Source organism: Pristis pectinata, chromosome 18 (assembly GCF_009764475.1).
Source record: "Pristis pectinata isolate sPriPec2 chromosome 18, sPriPec2.1.pri, whole genome shotgun sequence".
NCBI classification, from domain to species: domain Eukaryota; kingdom Metazoa; phylum Chordata; class Chondrichthyes; order Rhinopristiformes; family Pristidae; genus Pristis; species Pristis pectinata.
In genome coordinates this window covers 3,099,547-3,122,353 of record NC_067422.1, presented here as the reverse complement: position 1 = coordinate 3,122,353, position 22,807 = coordinate 3,099,547, and the positions used below count along the sequence as shown (strand labels likewise).

At 41.7% G+C, this 22,807-nt stretch overlaps 1 protein-coding gene across 1 annotated transcript in view; it reads right to left on the bottom strand.

Moving 5' to 3' along the window:
* suz12b (SUZ12 polycomb repressive complex 2 subunit b) overlaps positions 1-18,191 on the bottom strand; it is a 71,839-nt gene extending 53,648 nt beyond the window's left edge. Inside the window, exons 1-3 of the mRNA XM_052032960.1 lie at positions 17,805-18,191; positions 16,927-16,973; positions 16,550-16,614 (exon numbers count right to left, since the gene is read on the bottom strand). Of these exons, the coding sequence (XP_051888920.1) occupies positions 16,550-16,614; positions 16,927-16,973; positions 17,805-17,904 (212 nt within the window). The 5' untranslated portion in view covers positions 17,905-18,191. The remainder of the gene's footprint in view (positions 1-16,549; positions 16,615-16,926; positions 16,974-17,804) is intronic.
* Positions 18,192-22,807: the final 4,616 nt, after the last annotated feature.

Sequence of the window (22,807 nt, the reverse complement as noted above, 5' to 3'; positions counted from 1 at the left end):
ATAATGTCAAATTTGTAAGGTAGCCAAGAGAATATTACTGGTAATAATCAGACCACTGACAGACCTGCAGCTGAACTAGTAACCTTTTTCAGGAACAACCAAAAGCCAAACAGCCATTTTCACCATGACTATTGAAGACATTGGTATTATCTGCATGAGGCACTGCCTCAAAGCAACAACCAAAGATCCCCACCCTCTGGGCCATGCCATCTTCTCACAGCCATCATCAGGCAAGAGGTACAGAAGCCTGAAGTCCCACACCAGCAGGTTCAAGAACAGCTACCCTTCACTCATTCAGTTCATGAGCCAATCTACACAACCCTAATCACTACTTCAGCAAAGCATCACCAAGACCACTTTGCACTACAATGGACTTTGTTTCTGTTCTAAGTGTTCTCTCAAAGAATTTTATTTAATTTATGTTTTTATTGTGAATGTTGTGTATCAGACACTATGTGCCTGCGATGCTGCTACATGTACTTGTGCATATGACAATAAACTCTACTTTTAACTTTGATATTCAAAATTAAACTTAATCATGATGGTGACATTCCATCAATTCAATTTCACTCTCATGCCGTCATGATGAACATATGAAGTTCATAAACAAATTCACATTTTGTAGAATGGCTTGGATGTAATTTTCAGAAAGTGTTTCAGCATTCAGAAGGTTAACAAATGTGTGGCACTTACTTGAATGCTTTAAAGTGAACTTCCAATCCAATGCCAAAGGTTTTCTTTCATTTTTCCAGTTAAAAATCATTCAGTATATGGTTATGATCCATTTTGTTTTACAAAGTAGAACCTGAAATTAAAGCCTGCTGCTTGCTCCAATAATCCAGATGCCAGTTATTTTTAAAGTGGAATACACTCCCAATTTATTCACTGAAATTGCTTAATCAGGTTTGTAACAATAGATAAAGGCTTATATGTCAAAATAATTACTCAAAGCAGGAATGAATTAAGCCACACAATAAAAAGTGACTGAAGTCAAATTTGACAAAAGGTTTAGTGTACACCACTAGATATTTAGTGTAAACAGCAAGTCAGATTGTAAAACAAGAACCCCCTCCAGCACAGATGGTGGTTATAAATCCACACATAACACTACTCTGACATGACTGACTTGAAGTGGAACAAAAGCATTTAAAGCCAAAATAAAAATCCAAGTTGCCATGCATCTTGAAAGAAGTCAAGCTCCTTAATGGTTTGCCGGCAGTATGTAGAGATCTGCTATCTAGCTGCAGTGCACACAACACGATCCAGACTTCCACACATGCACAATTCAGCAAAGTATAACATGGACCCAGATGCTGCTGCATGCATAGCACCCAAGGCTAGAAATTAAACATACCAGAATGCTTAACTTTCACTAGAGATAGGCAAAAAGAGGCAGGGTAGCCCTGACATTGAAGAATGAGAGGGGGGAAGGATCTTGGCTCAGAAAAATCAAGGAGAATCAGTTTGGGTGGAGCAACAAAATAGCAAAAGAGAGGACAGAAGGTGATATAGCAAATAACATTAATCAGGAAATAACAGTGCATGTAACATTCATAGGGAACTTTACTCAATATATAGGCTAAGCAAGTCAAATTAGGAACAGTGTGCAGGATGAATTTGTGGTGTGTACAAGACATTGTTTTCCCAGATCAGTATGTCAAGGAGCCAACAATGCAACTGGCCATTTTATATCTTGTATTGTGTAATGAGAAAAGGTTAATTGAGGACCCTGTAGTTCATAATGCAAAAATATCCTGGATAAAGACTGAAAGTGATTTAATTCAATCTAAAAATCAGGATCTTAAGTACAAATAAAACAATGGGCATGGGAGTTGGCTACTGTATATTGGGAAACTACACTAAACAACACTCCCCTGTGACTATACCCCCTCAGCAACAAGTATACCCCTTTGGATGACGCTGGGGGGTGGGGGTGGTGGGGACGCAGAGGGCAGGATGACCCATCAGGGCATAGCCGCAGCAGCCAGGTCAGTGGCACTGTGGCCAGCTCTGTGGCTCAGCAGGAAAGGGTAAAGTCAGGCAGAGCAATGGTGATAGCAGACTCGATAGTTAGGGGGACAGACAGGAGATTCTGTGGCCACGAAAGAGACACCAAATGATGTGCTGTCTCCCAGGTACTAGGGTCGAGGATATCTCAGAGCAGCTGCAGAATATTCTCAAAGGGGAGAGTGAGCATCCAGTGGTTGTGGTGCAAGTTGGCATCAATGACATAGGTAGAAAGGGGGAAAGAGGTCCAGCACTGAGTATAGGGAGTTAGGAAGGAGGCCATAGAGCGGGACCAAGGTAGTAATCTCTGGATTACTCCCAGTGCCACGTGCTAGTCACAGCAGGAATAGGATGATAGAACAGATGAATGAATGGTGAGGAACTGGTGCACGGGGCAGGGTTTCAAGTTCTTGGATCATTGGAACCTCTTCTGGGGCAGGGGTGACCTGTACAAGGACAGGTTGCACCTCAACTGGAGGGGAGCCAATATCCTGGTTGGGAGGTTCGCTAGTGCTACTCGGGAGGGTTTAAAAGAGTTTGGCAGGGGGATGGGAACCAAAGCACCAGGTTAGAAAGTGGAGGGATTGAAAGGAAGGTGGATATCAGGGCCAGTAAAAAAAAAGGAGGCAGAAGCAAAGTAATAGACACTATGACACAGACAGCTTAAAGTGTGTGTATTTAAATGCTAGGTGTATTATGGGTTAGTGGGAAGAACTTGGAGCATGGATCAGTTCATGTTGTAGCCATAACAGAGACTTGGTTGAAAGGGGGACAGGACTGGGTGCTTAATGTTCCAGGGTTTCAACATTTCAAATGTTTTAGAAAAGATAGAGGGGGAGGTAAAAAGGGGTGGGGGTGGAGGAGTTGCACTACTACTCAGGGACAACATCACAGCTGCACTCAGAGGGGACATAATGGAGGGCTCATCCACTGAGTTTATATGGATAGAACTCAAAAATAACAAAGGTGCAATCACTCTGATGGGATTATACTACAGACACCACCCCCACTCCCCAATAGCCACCAGGACATTGAGGAACAGATATGCAGGCAGATTAGGGAAAGGTGTAAAACTAATAGGGTTGTTGTCGTGGGAGACTTCAACTTCCCTAATATAAACTGGGATGTGGGACGTCCTTGGTGTCAGAGGATAAAACAGGGTAGAATTTGTTAAGTGCGCCCAGGAGGGTTTCTTAAAGCAATATGTAGATAGTCCAACGAGAGGAGGAGCTGTAATGGACCTGATGTTGGGTAACAAGCCCGGCCAGGTGACCCACCTTTCAGTGGGACAACAGCTAGGGAACTGTGGTCACAACTCCTTAAGTTTTAAGATAGCTATAGGATGTATGGACCTTGTGGGAGAGTATCAAAATTTTTTATCCCAAAATAAACTATTCATCATATAAAAAAAACTATATACAACAGTAAAACAGTGCAAACCTTTACATTCGTGTACGGATCAATTAGCGTTACATTTTTATATATTAAAAAAACAGCACCGATGCCACTCGTGTGGCTCCCTGGGGTGCTACCCCAATCCCATATTTACAATATTTAAGGGGCTTCCTCACCTGAACCCGCCCCTCCCTCTCCAGTGGCAGAAAAACCCTAAATTCTAGTCCTTCTCCACTTAGTCCTTGCATTGGCTGCACCCAGCTTCAGTGCATCCCTCAGCATGTACTCCTGCAGCCTGGAATGTGCCGATCGGCAGCATTCCCCTACGGACTTCTCAGTGTTGGGAGACCAACAAGCTTCGGGCAGACCAAAGGGCCTCTTTCACAGAGTTGATGACCTTCCACCAGCAGTTGATATCCCTCTGTGTGTGTCCCCGGGAACAGCCCGTAGATCAGAGAATCCTTGGAGCAGGGCAAATTATGAGCATTAAGCAGGAACTAGAGAGAATGAACTGGGAACAGCTATTTTTGGGCAAGTCCACATCTGACATATGGAGGGTGTTTAAAGACCAACTGCACAGAGTACAGGACAGGTATGTTCCAGTAAGGAAGGACGGACAAGGATGGCAAGGTAAGAGAACCCTGGATGTCAAGAGAGATGGTGAATTTAGTCAAGAAGAAAAAGGGAAAGTATGTAAAGTTTAGGAAGCTAGGATCAAACAGAGCACTTGAGGATTATAAAGAAGCCAGAAAGGAACTCAAGTAGGGAATTCGGAGAGGCCATGAGAAGTCCTTGGCAAGTAGGATTAAAGAGAATCCCAAGACATTCTATACATACACCAAGAGCAAGAGGATAACTAGGGAGAGGGTAGGACCACTCAAGGATAAAGGAGGGAACATGTGCTTGGAAGCGGAGGATGTGGATGAGGTCCTTCATGAGTACTTTGCATCAGTATTTACCAAGGAGGACATGGAGGATAGGGAGATCAGTGTAGAGCATGCTAATATGCTAGGGCATTTCTAGATAAAGGAGGAAGTAGTGTTGGGTCTCTTAAAGAGCATTAAGGCAGATGTCCCCAGGGCCTGATGGGGATATACCCAGGTTATTGAGAGAGGCAAGAGATGAGATTGCTGGGGCCTTGACCAATATCTTCATTCCCTCTCTAGCCACAGGCGAGGTGCCAGAGGACTGGCGAGTAACTAATGTTGTTCCATTATTCAAGAAGGGAAACAGGGATAATTCTGGTAACTATAGACCAGTGAGTCTCACGTCAGTGATAGGGAAGTTACTGGTAGGATTCTTAGGGATAGGATTAATGAGGCAAATACAATAGGGGCATTCAAGAAGCTCTTAGATAGGCACATGAATGTGAGGGAAGTGGTAGGATATGGACATTGTGTAGGCAGAAGGGACTGGCCTTTTATTAATGTAATTGGGTCAGCACAACATTGTGGGCCAAAGAGCCTGTTCTGTGTAAAGGCAAGGTATTATGACAACCAAGGTATTAATAAAAGACAAAGTAGACTAGCAACAAAAGTCCAAGATATTCTAGAGATATACAAAAAGGAAAACATTAGCAAAAGCTAATGCAGGTCCCTTGCAGACTGAGACAAAAGAAATTATATTGGAGAATAAAGAAATGGCAGAGAAATTGAAGAAACATTTGTGCCCATCTTCATGCAAGATAAAAGACCTTCATAACTAGCAGAGAACAGGATGGTTATCATGTTCCAAATTTTCATAACTTCTTGAAAAGGTTCCCAGACTAGAAGGCAGCAAATATAATCCCATTACTTAAGAAAGGATGGAGATTCACAGCTGGGAACTATAGACCTGTTAGCCTGATCTTAGCATAGAAAATACTGGAATTTATTATTAAGTAACAGGGCAAGTAGTGAATAATAATGGAATTGGGCAGAATTAACTGACACTTGTAAAATGGAAATCATGTTTAACAAATGAAAATGTTGTAACTAGCAGACTAGATAAGGGTGAACCAGTTGATCTTATGTATTTGGCCTTCCAGATGGTCTTCAATTAGGTGTTACACAAGAGATAATTAAACAAAATTAGAGTGCATCATAGCGGGAATAATACTGGTATTGGTCTGGGGAAGAAAACAGTAGGAATAAATAGGTCTTTTCAGGTTGAGAAGCTGTATCCAATGGAGTGATGCAGGAATCAATGTTGGGGTCCAGTTGTTCACAATCTATAATAATCACCTGAATGAGATCAAATGCAATATATCCAAGTTTCTTGATGATACCAAACTAGGTGGCAGTGAACAAGATGCAAAGAGGCTTCAAGAGGATAGTGACAGGCTAAGTGAATGATTACAATTGGAACATAATGTAGAAAAATGGAAGATCATCGAATTTGGCAGGAAAAAAAAAGGTATTTTTACATGGTGAGATTAAAAAGCATTGGTGCTCAGAATGACAAAGACAGCAACTGGGTTCACCTCACAATTAGAAAGGCAAATTGTATGTTGGCCTTTCTAGACATCTTGTTCCAATTACACAAGACCACATCTGAATTAGTGTGTACAGGTCTGGTGTCCTTACCCAAGGGAGGATATACTTGCAATTGAGGGGGTTCAGTGTAGGTTCGGTAGATTGATTCCTGGGATGGCAGGTTTGTCACAAGAGATTAAGGTGACTAGGTCTGTACTGTTGTGTTTTGAAGAATAAGACCGTGTTGTTGAAATGTAGAAAATACTTAAAGGAGCTTGACAGGGTGGATGAAAAGTTGACATTTCCACTATCTGCATTGTCTGGAACCAAGTGTCAATCTCAAAAGGGGTCAACCATTCAGGATTGAGACAAGAAGAAATGCCTTCCTTTAAATTCACTCAAGGCCTGTAGAGAGTTGTTTATTCTTACTCAAGATAGACATCAATAGGTTTTGAGGAAATCAAGAGATTATGGTTAGTGCAGGAAAAGTACTGAAGTAAACAGTAAGTCACAACCTTATCAAATGCCTTAAACCCACTGAGAAAAGTTAAGAGACAATGTCTTTTGGCTGTAACAGTTAACTTTTTGACAGCATCCTTGACCAAGGAAGGTGCACAATCCAATGAACAAAGGCGAAAAAAAAAGAAAAATTTTTGCAGAGAAACAGATATTGCTTCCAACAGCAGAGCAGAAACCAGAGAACAAATGTGTTTTCAGGTGCTGAATAATGGGCAAAAGCATTACAAGCTTAAAAGAGAAACACTGCTATTATCAGGAATGAAAAGGTGCAGAAAAGTGGAGAAATATTTGGAGTAAATTATATGACTTGAAACTTAAAATGCCAATAAGCCAGAATAGACCAAAAAAGCCAAATGCTTTCCTTTCTTCATCCATAGAGGATGTTTGCAGACCTCTACCCTTATACTTTCCTCACTTTAGCCAGTGTTGAGAGAAGAAAGAAATGGAGGATAAATTCACAGCAATTGTGAAGCTCCCTATTGGAGGGATGTGACCAGGAAACTTTACATTGAAGACCAAAATAAAGAAAATATTGTTGGACTTCAAGAACACAGCCAAAATGAGATGAAATTACCTTGAAAAAAAAACCACAAGGATTTTGAAATGGACACAGAGGAGACTGCAGATGCTGGAATCTGGAGCAAAAAAAAACAAACTGCTAGAGGAAGTCAGGTTGAGCAGCATTTGTGGGGAGGAAAGGAACTGTCGCTATTTCAAGTCGAGATCCTACATCAGGATTTTGAAATGATTTAAAAACTAGAAGTAGGCAGGTACAGCAATTAAGAAATCCAGCATAGTGTTATCATTTCCAGGGGAATGTAATACAAATAGTATGCTTCAGTAATATACAGCATTGGTGAGACTACATCTGAAGTATGGTGTACAGTATTGGTTCTTTAATTCTATGATTCTTTAGTTCTACAATCAAAATGTGTAGTTAAATCTAAATTCAATACTGAGTCACAATTTAAATGTTTGACATTAGTGGAAACTAATAGATGACAAAACAAATGGACAATGAGCTCACACTGTGCACAAATGGTCCAATTAATCCACTACATGCTCAAAAAGAGGTGGGAAATCTGAGGAAAAAAGAAAAAAACAAATCAATACCAAAGTTGTTCTGAAAACTAAGAGCATTCAATGGAGGTGCAATATAACCTCCGAACTATGACCACTATTCACTGAAGAATCAAATCATTTTGGATAGGCACTCATTTGACTGCAACTTGAGTGGCAATTAATTTTAGGGGGTTGTGTCAGTATACAACAAAATACCACAGACTGGTTGTGGCAACTATATCAAGAATGCAACACAGTTTTGCTTTACACTGATACAAAAGCTGTAGTGTCAAACTAAAGACTAAACTGAACAAAACACAGCAAGATTTCCTAAAGTGAATACGATATCACTAGTGAGGATAGTGCCAATTGAGTTGGTGATTAGTATCCTAGACCAGGAATTCTTCCACTCATCTTCAACAAGACTCCCAAAATGATATACGAAAACAAATCCTCAGTTCATAAAACGTTACTATGATATACATTGCCTGCCCAGGAGCTACATCACCTTTCACAAACATCACTGAAATAAAAGCCTTGAAGCAGTTGAGCTACTCAATTTACTTTTGTCTAAATTAGTCTGACAGAAATAGCACACATATGTGAAACATCTTTTTGCACCTAGAAAATCATCTTGAACATAATGGCAATGCCCACATTGAATTACTGAAATGTGTAATGTTTTCATACAACAAATGGAAATAACAACTATACTAAATAATGACACTGTTCAATTAGCTAACAAGCTATTCCCAATTTGAAATTTAAAACTGATCAAGTCAAACAAAAGTGGTCACTTTGAAGTAAATTTACAAATGGAGTGTATAATATGCCATGATAAATATACATTTAACACAACCGTCAAATTTATGGATTAAATCCAGCAGGCAACCAACAAAGCAGCACAGATTTTGTTCAAAGATCTTTTTAAATGCATTTTGTGTGTGTGGAGAAAATCATTGTTAAATGAAGTACAAACTGTTAGTAAGGGATGAAGTGATAGACAAGCTATGTATTTGATAAAAAAGTAAAAATATTTTTTTAAAAAAATCACACTGCATTATTAAAATAGATGAATTATGTATAATTTGCCTGAGAAACTCATGACCTGTTGAAATATTTGTTTTCATTAATGAGTTCTGCAGTGAATTGTCTACAAGAATACAGTAGCACAGTAGTTAGTGCTGCTGCCTCAACTCCAGAAATCCAGGCTCAATTCTGACCTCTGGTGCTATCTGTGTGGAGCTGGGAGGTTCTCCTTGTGACTTCATGGGTTTCCCCCAGATGTTCCAGTTTCCTTTCACATCCCAAAGACATGCTGGTAAGTTAATTGGATACTATAAATTGCTCTCATTGTATGTGGGTGATAGTAGAAATCAGTGATGAGTTGATGGGCATGACAGAGAGAATAAGTTAGTGAGATAAGTGGGGGAAATGGGACTTGATGCACCTCCTGCGTCATAAGGAAACAAAGATCACTTGCACCTAGTCCATAAATGATTTCAGCACTATTGCTTATTTCCACAACTCTTCCCCCCACCACACCCCCCCCCCCCATTTCCTATTTTAAAATTGGCTTTTACGTTCATGAAATATATTTTCTGTGCTGATGAAATTCATTATTTTGGTTATGGTGTAAAAAATGTTTGCTTAAAGTTATAATGTCTTATTTATGAGACAGAGTTTAGATTACATGTTCACCAGACTCTCCAACTACACAGATTTTTGACTCATATTCATCAAATGCACCAAAAAGGCAAAATAAAAAGGGCTCTGTATTTAGTTTCAGGAAACCTCTTCCTTTTGCGCACTCCAACTACGATTAAAAGATGCAAGTAAGAAGCATGTGCAAATGAAACACTCAAACTAAATATTAAACCAACTTAAATATCAGACAGAAAACACCAGAATACACAGTTGAATACACAATTGGAATTACATTCCAATACCATATGGACAGAATCAGATATTAAACAGCAACCCATCTAGTTATTCCAATTAAACATCAAAATTAATGTCTTGGCTGAGGTTCTTGCATCACTCAATGTCAAAAAAAAAATTAGCCAGGTCTTTCATTACATAAACATCTGAAAACAAATCATTTGGATAAATTGTTTGTACCTCATCCACATAGCAAAAGTGAAGGTAAAGTTCTTGGACATTTCCTAAGAGCACCCCTCACCTCCTCCCCCAGATGTTACACAAAAACAAAAATTAGTTTGTGTTTTATAGGCAGCTTACATCAAGACAAGAGACTAAAGAATCAAAAAAAAAATTAATCTGAGTAAATACTGAATAATAGAGACTAGCAGTCATAATAAACTTCAACAGCCAGAATTCCATATGAGCATGCCTCTTGTAATCATGAAAGGCAAGCTTGATTCTATTTAGATTACCCATCTGCAATTGAGATAGATTCAAATAGCAAATCTTAAAAAAGATAACCATCAACACAGCAACTGTATCCAACAGGGTGCCTACCTGACGTATAAACAATTTTAAAGCTAAAAAACACAATTAAAATAATCCAAATATTTTCCTACAGAAAATGAGTTATTTTATGCTCTGGAATCTTAAATAAACCAGATATAGCCAATAGAACTTCAAATTCCATCATGTTGCTGAAACAGTTAATTTTGGTTTGTTTACACACTGGAGCTATATTCAAACAATACATATCAATATTATTTAAATTTATCAACATCAGTTTTTTAAACACCAACTACTTATCAGTGGAAGTAACTACTTATAGAAGAAACTGTCAAATGTCGCAACATTTGAAGTAACTTTTCTTTCCTAATCATTGCACGTATCAAAGGCATTTCATTTAAATTTCCATCAAATAGTTTCCTTCAAATATCTTTTTCCAAAGTGTGGTTCCCACTTGTAGCACATTATTTACACTTGAAGAAACAGAACAATATTTCTTGATTCAAGAGCAGTAACTAGTAAAATTCTGATAAATCTCTACCACTTTGTAAAAGCTATTACTACTAGAACTTTAGGTTATTTTTGCCAAAAATTTCTCAGCTCCAAATGCAACACCAATCCTAGATTTCTCAATCTCTTATCTTTTGGTTTTCAATGATATGAATGATCTATTTCCCTCTATGGGGAGAACATTACGGATTCCAAGGAATCACTTTAAAGAGGTACAAGAACATTCTGTCAAACATTCCTCCCCACTTCCTGAAGAAACTGCTTATTCATCCAATTCCATCAGATATTCACAAAATGCTACTAGTATGTTGGAAGTGGGGGGGGTGGGGGGTGGGGGAGAAGGGTGGTGGAGAAAGAGGGCTGAATGTCACTAGTAACGCATACTAGCTGTCAAATTTGTCATTTTCAGAAATGTCTCTGCATAGTTCCGCTTAAGATTCAGATGGGACAAGGAAACTACACGAGATTCTGCAAAACAGTTCAGCTTCAACTTCAACTTAAATGATTAATTTTAAATGCGCCAATTCTATTCAATCAGGTAATGCTTACCCCCATCTATCAATTTATATTTGTACAAAGATATTAGGCTGGCAAATAAAGGAGTGCCAGAGGGGTTAGGTGACAACTAATGCTCCAGCAAGTAATTTTTTTATATATAACAGGTCCTTTAAAATGTGGAGGAAACAACCTCCATGAAGGAAGAACTGCAAAAGAAAAACGATTTTGACATAGAAAGAGAGAGATGCGAACAGTACATTGGTTACACTGACAGATCAAGGACTATATAACCACCAAAACCCAGACCTATAACTTGCATATTCGAGAAAGCAGTATTTTAATGCAGTTCACAAGCCACAAAAACCTTCCCCATTTCCAGTATGAGTATAAAAGCTTAACCATAGGCATACCCCAGCAATATTGTTCATTTCTTTATTGACCAAATGCAAAGTTGTCCAAGAACACTTAATACTAAACAGGCGAAGTGGAACAGATAACGAAGTACCTATAAAATGACAAACAATAGGAATTAAATAACAAATGACCAAACAAACCTCAACTATTTTTCACAAGAATATCTGCTAGATTGGGCAGTTAATATTCAGTAAGTTATCCTGGAGTTTATTTCAATGAACACAGGCTAAACTCACTCAGGAAAAGTTAATATCATCCTTCACATGAATGAATAAATAACAAATGAAAGATCGGTGGTATGTACAACTCTGAGCTTTTCTAATTCATGTTTATTCTGCACTTACAAGCAGAAGAATTAAACCATTTCAAGGGTTACTGATGCTACAAGATATAGAGAATAACACGAGACACAAAAGCTTCTGCTCCCGACAGGGATATGTTGCAGCAAGTACATCTACTTGTAGATATGAAAGACCCATTACTTGTGAACACAGACTCTAGTAGTCAATTAACTTGAAACCCAAAGCTAATCAATGTCTCACTTAAAATACTTCTGTATCATGACCTCCCGTGCTTCATTATCTTGTGATTATATGTTGTTCCAGAGATTGTAGAAATACTGAATGCAGAAGAATATTATACAATTTGCAGTAATGCCAGTAAACAATAATCATACCTGTGAATCCAAGTTAAAGAATGCCTTTGACACAAAAGACAAAAATCTTTCCAAATGTCTAAACAATGAATGCTTGCAAAGAATGAAGCCATTGATGCATATAAAAGAGTGCCTTCCTTCAAGTTCAATACAACAAATCATTATACTAGCCTTTCTCGCTTCTTTAAGTCAATTACCAAGTTACATCAGGAGTGAATCCAAATAAATACCATGGTTGATCCTTGGAAATTTATGGAGAATTTACTGGTCTATTCCCAATATTAGAGGTAGTTTATTAACCTCGGTCATTTCATTTGCAGGGGAAAGGTGCTTCACCTGTCAATTGTATCACATTCCAGTTAATAAAGATCAACAATCTAGGAATGTGTAGAGCATATTCTGCATCTCAGAAGCCCCTTTTCAGTGAGGGATGAGATTACTAGTGAAATCCATCACTAGTTTTTCAGCAGTGCCTTTGGCTGCTTAAGAAAGAGGGAAGACCTCAAAACCAGGATCATGGTGTACGAGACACCAGTGATCCACACTCATTGAGACACACACAATTTATATCAAATATCTCAAAGCACTGGAGAAGCACCACTGACAGTCTCCAAAAATCCTTCAACCCACTTGGAGGTCAGGCAAATCAGCAATGGTATCCCATCTCAGGCCAACATCTCAAGATACAAATCTCACTCAACCAATCATACCGGTCTGTCCACATTATCCACATGCCCAATACTAGACTCCCAAAACAAATTCTCTATCCAGACTTTTGCCATAGCAAACAAGCTCCAGGAAAAAAACTTCCAGGAAGTTCTCAAAAATCTCCTTAAAAACAAAATGAAACACATCCTGGCCAGGAGGATCACTAGTGCTACTCAGAAGGATTTAAACTAGTTTGGCAGGGGGTTGGGAACCAGAGCACCAGGTCAGAAAGTGGAGGGATTGAGAGGAAGGTAGATGTCAGGGCCAATAAAACAGGCAGGAGCAAAGTAATAGACATGATGGGACGGACAGTTTGAAGTGTGTGCATTTGAATGCTAGGAGTATTATGGGTTAGTGTGATGAACTTAAGAGCATGGATCAGTACATGGAACTATGATGTTGTAGCCATAAGAGACTTGTTTGAGGGGGGACAGGAAACCCTGGAACATTAAGCACCCATTCAACGCTTTACAAAAGATAGCGAGGGAGGTAAAAGTTGGGGGGGTGGGGGTGGGTGGAGTTGCACTACTAAAGGACAATATCACAGCTGCACTCAGAGGGGACGTAATAGAGACCTCATCCACTGAGTCTATGTGGGTGGAACTCAAGAAAGGTACAATCACTCTGATGGGATTATACTACAGACCCCCCTCAAGACTTCAACTTCTCTAATATAAACTGGGACATCCTTGGTGTCAGAGGATTAGACAGGGCAGAATTTGTTAGGTGCATCCAGGAGGGTTTCTTAAAAGCGATATGTAGATAGTCCAACGAGAGGAGGGGCTGTACTGGACCTGGTGTTGGGTAACAAGCCTGGCCAGGTGACCGACCTTTCAGTGGGACAACAGTTAAGGAACACTGATCACAACTCCTTAAGTTTTAAGATAGCTATAGATAACGATAAGTATGGACCTTGCAGGAGAGTATCAAATTGGAGCAGGGCAAATTATGAGAGCATTAGGCACGAACTAGGGAGAATTAACTGGAAACAGCTATTTTTGGGCAAGTCCACATCTGACATGTGGAGGGTGTTTAAAGACCAACTGCACAGTACAGGACAGGTACGTTCCAGTAAGGAAGGACGGACAAGGATGGCAAGGTAAGAGAACCCTGGATGTCAAGATAGGTGGTGAATTTAGTCAAGAAAAAAAAGGGAAAGTATGTAAAGCTTAGGAAGCTAGGATCAAACAGAGCACTTGAGGATTATAAAGAAGCCAGAAAGGAACTCAAGTAGGGAATTCGGAGGGGCCATGAGAAGTCCTTGGCAAGTAGGATTAAAGAGAATCCCAAGACATTCTATACATACACCAAGAGGATAACTAGGGAGAGGGTAGGACCACTCAAAGATAAAGGAGGGAACATGTACTTGAAAGTGGAGGTCCTTAATGAGTACTTTGCATCAGTATTTACCAAGAAGGATGCGGAGGATAGGGAGATCAGTGTGGACCATGCTACTATGCGAGGGCATTTCTAGTTAAAGGAGGAAGCAGTGTTGGGTCTCTTTAAGAGCATTAAGGCAGAGGTCCCCAGGGCCTGATGGGATATACCCCAGGTTATTGAGAGAGGTAAGAGATGAGATTGCTGGGGCCTTGACCATGTCCTCTCTAATCACAGGTAAGGTTCCAGAGGACTGGCAAGTAGCTAACGTTGTTCCATTATTCAAGAAGGGAAACAGGGATAATCCTGGTAACTATAGACTGATAAGTCTCACGTCAGTGGTAGGGAAGTTACTGGAGAGGGTTCTTAGGGATAGGATATATGAGCATTTGGAAAACCATAGCCTAATTAGGGACAGTCAGCATAGCTTTGTGCAGGGTAAGTAGTGCCTTACTAACTTGATTCTGTTCTTTGACCAGGTGACAAGGGTGATTGATGAAGGTAGAGCTGTGGATGTTGTCTACATGGATTTTAGTAAGGTGTTTGACAAGGTCCCTCATGGGAGGCTCACCCAGAATATTAAGGTGCATGGGATCCATGGTGAATTAGCCATTTGGATTCAGAACTGGCTTGCCCGTAGAAGACAGAGTAGTGGTCGATGGGACTTATTCTAGCTGGAGGTCTGTGAATAGTGGTGTTTCTCAGGGATCCGTACTGGGACCTCTGCTGTTTGTGATGTACATAAATGACCTGGATGAAAGTGTACATGGGTGGGTTAGCAAGTTTGCAGATGATACAAAGATTGGTGGTGTTGTGGATAGCATAGAAAACTGGCAAAGGATACAGTGGGATATAGATCAGTTGCGGATATGGGCAGAGAAATGGCAGATGGAGTTCAACCCAGCCAAATGTGAAGTGTTGCACCTTGGGAGATCAAATGTAAAGAGACAGTACACTGTTAATGGGAAGACCCTTAACAGTGTTGATGAGCAGAGGGATCAAGGCAGGTTGCTAAGGCAGTAATGAAGGTGTAAGGCACGCTTGCCTTCATTAGTCAAGGCAATGAGTTCAAGAGTCAGGAAGTTATGCTGCCGCTTTATTAAACTTTCGTTTCGCCGCATCTAGAGTATTGCATTCAGTTCTGGTTTCCCCATTATAGGATGTTGATGCTTTGGAGAGGGTGCAGAGGTTTACCAAGATGCTGCCTGGATTAGAGGGCATGTGCTGAGGATAGGTTAGACAAATTTTCAGGTTGTTTTCTCTAGAGCAGTGGAGGCTGAGGGGAGATCTGATCGAGGTTATCAGATTATGAGTGGCATAGATAGAGTGGACAGCCAGTACCTTTTCCCCAGGGTTGAAATGTCTAATAGCAGAGGGCATGCATTTAAGGCCACAGGGGGTAAGTTCAAAGGAGATGTGCAGGGCAAGTTTTATTTTTAAGAGAGTGGTGGGTGCCTGGAATGCACTGTCTGGGGTGGTGGTGGAGGTAAATACAATAGGAGCGTTCAATAAGTTCTTAGATAGGCATATGAATGTGAGGGAAATAGTAGGATATGGACATTGTGTAGGCAGAAGGGATTAGTTGGACATTTTATTACTAATGTAAGTGGTTCAGCACAACATTGTGTGCTAATGGGCCTGTTCCTGTGCTGTACTGTTCTATGTAATATCTCTTGATACTTGGGAGTCCAAGACCACTCTGAAAAGGCAATAAGCACATCAGAATTCTCAGAAATCAAAACAGAAATTAAGCTTGTATAGCAGCTCAAAACAACTGCATCTTGACAAGCACTGCCTGTCCCTCCTTAGGGGGTTTGTACATCTTGCACTAACCTCATTAACCATCTCAGGACTCACTTAATTCAACGGAAAACATCCTTGACTTTGAGATATTGCGCAAGGATAATGATTGTTTGTAAACGAAGGCAACCTATATTATTCAAACCATCAACATCCATTCATACTACACTATTTCCATTACAATATCATCCTTTCTCAAATATTTAAAACGAATTATGTAGTTAGGATTTCTACAACCAATTGTTACTAGGATCTATTTTACAATTTAAAACAAAAATATTCAACTCAGCTTAGAGAAGTCTATGAAAGGAAAAAATGCAGTCTTTGAAATGCTTAACAATTTAGTTCAGTAAATATTGTTACTACATTCAATTTTTCCCTTAAGGAACAGACAACACCAATAAAAGTTAGGATTAATCAAACGGCTTCAGTTAAATGTGAAAACAGCATGCCCTCCTTGCATGTTTACCTATAGACCTGTCAAGTCTTGTACCTAAAGAAATCAGATTCATTTTACATTAGGCTCTTCCTTTTGACATATTTAACCATAATAGGTAAAAATGTATTAAAAACACACCTGCAAATGCATGGCAACATATTAATGCTAAATGAACCAACTAAACCAATTATACTTGCACTCAATACAACGGGCTTAACCAACAAATAATGCTTCCTTGACTTTTTTTTAAAACCAAGAATATCATTAGATGCTTTAAATTACCTTTTGGCGTTCGTTCTCGATAATCGGTGTGACATGTAAGTGAGTGTTCTGTGCAAAAAGATGGGCTGAAAAACAGAATGGACTCGTTAGAGTAGCTCTTCAACATTCTTTTCTGTGATCTGGGGTGAGGAATAACGTGAATATCAGGTGTTTATTAATATAAACAAATTAAAATGATAGCCTATGTTAAGAGTAACGTTTATTTACAGCACAATAGGTTACGAACTGAAAACAACTGTGACCGTTTGACGTGGAGAATCGTTATGATCATCAGGTTGATTTTACCAAAACTGCGCACCCTCTACCAAGTCACACACCCACCTCTCCAGTAAGTGATCGCATAACGATTTTTTTCCCCCATTTTTGATTAAACTTACCGCTATGAGGTTCCTGGTTCGGAGAAATCTGTAAATTTGAGTCGGCTCTGAGAAAATGAAAGTGAACGAATTCGTGTCACAGTCTCATCCAGCAAATCTCTCTCTCCACCCCCAACCCCCCCACCCAACCCCCAACCTTTCCCATCTTTCTCTCAAGCCGACAGAGGATCGAGGAAGCACTCGGCAACCCATCAAGGAGCCAATTTCAAAGCGGGGTAGTGTTCGAAAATATAAAATGAAACATTTTTATAGACTTAGTTAAATAAAAACTGGGGGGGGGGGGCGAAGAATTACTTTACAAATTAACGATTGATGCTTCACAACTGTTGAGCATTTCAGATGTTTTTGATGTAATCGATGGTACGAAGGGGGCACTTTCACGACACACTACCACACCACCACCATCCCCCTCCTCCCCCTCTCCCCTCCCACCCCCACCAACTTACACGCGCGCACACTTTTTGTGTTAATTTTACTCGAAAAAGTCCAAACAATAAAAATCAGCATCAGCTGGTTTAATGGGTCGGGGTTGAAGACACCCTCTTCCTCCCCCCCCCCCAACCACCCCCAACCTTGACTCCACGCTGAAGCTCACCCACCCCCCCAATCCCCCCCCCCAGAAAATGCTCACGGGTTATTATTTACCCCCTTCTGCTCCACTAATGGGGGAAGGAGGGGAGGTTGGGGATAACTGCCTCAGGTAGCGCGGCCTAGTCAAGGGTCGGATCCCCGGGCCATCATTCCGGCCGGATGCGGGTGACAGGAAGGGGGGTGAAGCCTCCTCACACCCCGCACCCACTGTTTCATCCCGATAAGGATGTAATAATGAAGGAGGGAGCCGGGGAGCGCCCCGTGTAACGCCGGCGGGGTGAACTTACTCTCGAAGGCCTGCAGGAAAAGCTCGTGGTCGGCCTGGATCTGGTCGATCTTGGGCTTCTTCACGGCGTTCTTACCCCCGCCGTGCTTGTGAGGAGCCATGGTCGACGAGACGGCTGAGGGAAAGGACGCGGAGGTTCCCTCCGAGCGGCTGACGGAGGAGGAGTGGCGGCGGCAGGGAGGAAAATCCTTCGTCCCCGGACTCCCGGTATAAAGCACCGCCGGGCTCAACCTAACCTCGGCGGCCTCCCCGCCCGGAGATCCCGCCCTCTCCCCGCCACCCTCTCCCCTCTCATTGGCAGGCGGCCGGCTTTTCCTTGCTCGCTATTGGTCGGCGGGTCGCGCCGCTCAAGCCCGACTTCCGTTATCAGGTTTGGTTTGACGGGCGCGAAGGGCTTTTGCCGCTCGCTCGTCTTGAACGGTTTTCGCGGGAAAGGCGCGCGGTGCAGGATGGGTGGAAGGGGCGGGGTGGCGGGGGCAGGGCTGGAGGGACATGGAGCCAGGGCACTGTGTCAGCCCTGGAGCTCTCATCAGCACCAGCACAGCCTCCAGATAAACTCAGAACCTCATCCTAGTAGCTTGCAGTGTAAATAGTGTCAAGATACTAAAATATTTAATAAACAATAGTTTGCATTTTATAAGAAATACATTCATATAGCACCCAGTGCTTTCACAAACTCAGGATGTCCTATTTACAAGTACTTTCAACTCTGTCACTGTTGACCTGAAGGTTTTTATCTGCATTTTTCTTGTCTGCTTCTGCCTATCACCCACTTGCTTCTGTTTCCCAACTCCACACTCGCTTCTCCCCTACCTGGCTCCATCTGCCTGGCATTCTGCGACCCACCTTGGTCCACCTATCACCCATCTGCTTCTGTGCCCCAAGTCCACCTCCCCAACTCCATCTGCATTTTTTTCCCTCGTCTTGCTTCCACCTATCATCCACCTGCTTCTGTCTCCCGACCACATACCTCCCCACCCGGCTCATTAGTATTGGTTTATTATTGTCACTTGTACCGAGGAACAGTGAAAAGCTTGTCTTGCAAACCGATCTTCCAGGTCAATTCATTACACAGAGCAGTTACATTGAGTTAGTACAGAGTGCATAGATGTAGTACAGGTAAAAACAATAACAGTATAGAGTAAAGTGTCACAGCTACAGAGAAAGTGCAGTGCAATAAGGTGCAAGGTCACAAGGTAGATCGTGAAATCATAGTCCATCTCATTGTATAAGGGAACCATTCAATAGTCTTATCACAGTGGGGTAGAAGCTGTCCTTAAGTCTGGTGGTACGTGCCCTCATACTCCTGTATCTTCTACCCAACGGAAGAGGAGAGAAGAGAGAATGTCCTGGGTGGGTGGGGTCTTTGATTATGCTGGCTGCTTCGCCAAGACAACGAGAGGTAAAGACAGAGTCCAAGGAGGGGAGGCTGGTGTCCGTGATGCACTGGGCTGTGTCCACAACTCCCTTCAATTTCTTGCGGTCCTGGGCAGAACTGTTGCCGTACCAAGATGTGATACATCCAGCTAGGATGCTTTCTATGGTGCATCGGTAAAAGTTGTTTAGAGTCAAAGGGGACAATCCAAATTTCCTTAGCCTCCTGAAGAAGTAGAGGGACTGGTGAGCTTTCTTGGCCGTGGCATCTACGTGATTTGACCAGGACAGGCTGTGGTGATGTTCACTCCCAGGAACTTTATAAGAAATACTTACATTCATAGAGGTTATGGGGGCAGATACATTAGGGACATTTAAGAGACTCTTAGATAGCCACATGAATGATAGAGAAACAGGGGGCGATATGGGAGGGAAGGGTTAGATAGATCTTAGAGCAGGATAAAATGTCGGCACAACATTGTGGGCCGAAGGGCCTGTACTGTGCTGTAATGTTCTATATAGCACCCCTTGCTTTCACAAACTCAGGATGTCCTATTTACAAGTATTTTCAACTCTGTCACTGTTGACCTGAAGGGTTTTTTTAAAACCCAGCATCTGCATTTTTCTTGTGTGCTTCTGCCCATCACCCATCTGCTTCGGTCTCCCAACTCCACACTCCCTTCTCCCCTACCTGGCTCCACCTGCCTGTCATTCTGCGCCCCACCTTGGTCCACCTATCACCCATCTGCTTCTGTGTCCCAACTCCACCTCCCCAGCTCCATCTGCATTCTTTTTCCTTGTCAGCTTCCAACTATCATCCACCTGCTTCTGTCTCCCAACTCCATACCTCCCCACCCATCATCCTTCACCCTTCCTCACTCCAACTATCACTCACCTACTTCTGTCTCTCAACTCCACTTCTCCCCTACCTGGTGCCACCTGCCTGTCATCCTTCACCCCTTGGTCCACCAATCACCTACTGGCCCCTGTCTCACCTCTCCCCCCCTCCTCTTTATACTGGCTCTCTCCCGTCTCCACTCTCAATCCTGATGCAAGGTGTTGACCTGAAATATTGATAATTTCTTCCCTCACCCCCATAGATGCTACTTGACTCACTGAGTTCCTCCAGCTGTTTGTTTTCTTTTGCTCCAGATTCCAGCATCGCAGTGTTTTTTTAAAAATACATTTTCTTCAATCTGGAAATCACTAGCAAGTAAGAATTTTTTCTCATCCTTAATAGCCCTAAACTATGAGCTTGCTGTCAAGAAACAAAGAACTGCAGATTCTGTAAATTTGCTAGAACACTCAGCAGGTCAGGCAGCATCGGTGAAGGGAGAAACAGTTAATTTTTCAGGTCAATGACTTTCACCAGTGTTGATTAGTCAGATACTGTCTGACATGCTGACTATGGCATTCTCTGCTTTTGCTTTAGAGTGGCATATTGGTCCAATGCGAAGGACAGTTAAGAGTTAATAAAATAGACTCCAAGATTGCCTCCCTGAGCGACACTACTGACCAAACAGGTCTTTACAATAATATAGTATTTTGTGATCATTGTTACTCAGACTAGCTGTTCTTTTTTTCACATTCCGGATTATTAATTACATTCAATTGCCAGATTAGTGAGGTTTGAATACAGGTCTCTGGATTGTTGGTCCATATTTCCTGGCTAGGAGGCCAGTAATTTAACCATACTGTCACTATCATATCCTAGTTTACAAACACATTGTCACACAGCAAGCTCCTGCAAGTAGCAATGTGACAATGGGTAGTTAATTTGTTTTAGAAATATTGATTGGGAGAAGAATATCTTCCAGGAACTCGGGGACAACTCTTGCACACTTCACAATAGTCTTATGTAACTTGTTGTGTTTGCCTGAAAGAACTAATGGAACCTAGGTCTAAAATATCCTTTTTTTTTGTTATATCTAGATGACTTGTTTAAAATTCATTTACAGTATGTGAACAACACAGTGGTGCAGCTACTAGAGCTGCTGCCTCACAGTGCCAGCAACCTGCATTCAATCTTGACCTCCAGTGCTGTCTGTGGTGGTTTGCACCTGCTCCCTGTGACCACATGGTTTGTTAAATTAATTGGCTGCTGTAAATTGCCTCTAGAGTGTAGATGACTGATTGAATCTGGGGGCAGTTGATGGAAATGTGGGCAGAATAGGTATATAGAGAAAATTATTGGAGGAATGGGAATGCTCCGAGAGCTGGCATTGACTTGATGAGCCGAATGGTCTCCTTGTGCATATGATAATACACTTGACTGTTATGAGAAAAGATTCTTTGAGGTCTCAAAGGTAGAGGACTCTGGACACAGTCTTTGGAATTTTAAAAATGATTTAATCACAAAGACAAATGTGGGAACAGAATGAATGGGAACGGATGCACACTCGCACATGGGTGATCACGAAACGTGGGGGAAATTGTAATGGGGTGAGGTGCGCGCGCGCGCGCACACACACACACACACACACACACACACACACACACACACAGCGAACTGGTTACAAATGATCAGGGAAAAAACAATACGATGCCTGAACACCCTGAAGCTGTGCAAGCATCAGCTGTACGCTACCAGGAATCTACTCAGGACACTCCTAACCCCTGTGGAAGTGCACGCTCTTGCCAATGGTCCCTTCGGTGTGGTTTTGATTCCTGCAGCAATCAAAAGAGAGAGAGAACCACACACATGTGGCATTCTTTATAGTGCTGGAGAGCTGGGTGGAGCCTGCCCAGGTAATTCAAAAGGTCCAATAGGTCATGGCCAGGTACAAAAGGTGTGTACAGAAACCAGTGGTCAAGAGTGGCCACTAATGGGTGGGTGGAGCCAGACCTTGATTGACAGTGGTGTCGCTTTCAACCAGTGCTCAATAGTGTCACGTGACGGCCATGGCCTTTCACACAACAATGACTTTGACTTTTATGTCATAAGGAAATATGGAAGTATCGCTGAAAGGCCAACAGTGAGACAACATCCTATTGTCCTACTGATGCTAGGTAGGAAATTACAGAAATTTGATTGAGGACCAAGTCAGGATGGCTTGTGTTTGGACGAGAATTTGTAGACTGCACTATTCCAATGCACCTATCTTTCTAGGTGGTAGGATTTGCAGGCTGGAGAGATGCTGATCTACATTGTGGCCACAGTGCACAAGTGGTGGACAGAGGGAATGTTTTGGGTGAAGGATAGAGTGTCAATCAAGTGAACGTGTTGCGCTTCATGAATGTTACACTGCAATCCTGACTGACCTCCCTCATTGTATTGTCCATAAACATAAGATCTTTAAGAACTCTGCTTTGGCCACAATAGTTGTGTTCACCCATCACCTCTGTACTTACTGACCTAGTTAAGCAATACTTCAGTGTTAAAATTCACATCTTTGTTTCCAATTACCTCCAATACTGTATCTATAATTCATCTGGCATTATAACTGTGAGATATCTGCACTTCTCCAAATCTTCATTTTAATCACTCCACCATTGCTGTCTATATCTTTAACTGCCAAGCCCCTAAGGTATGGAACTTCCTTCATATATCTCAATGAAAGTGGTTGATGTCTGGAACTCGCTGCTTGATGGGGTGATCGAATCAGATACAATTGCTACGTTTAAGAGGCA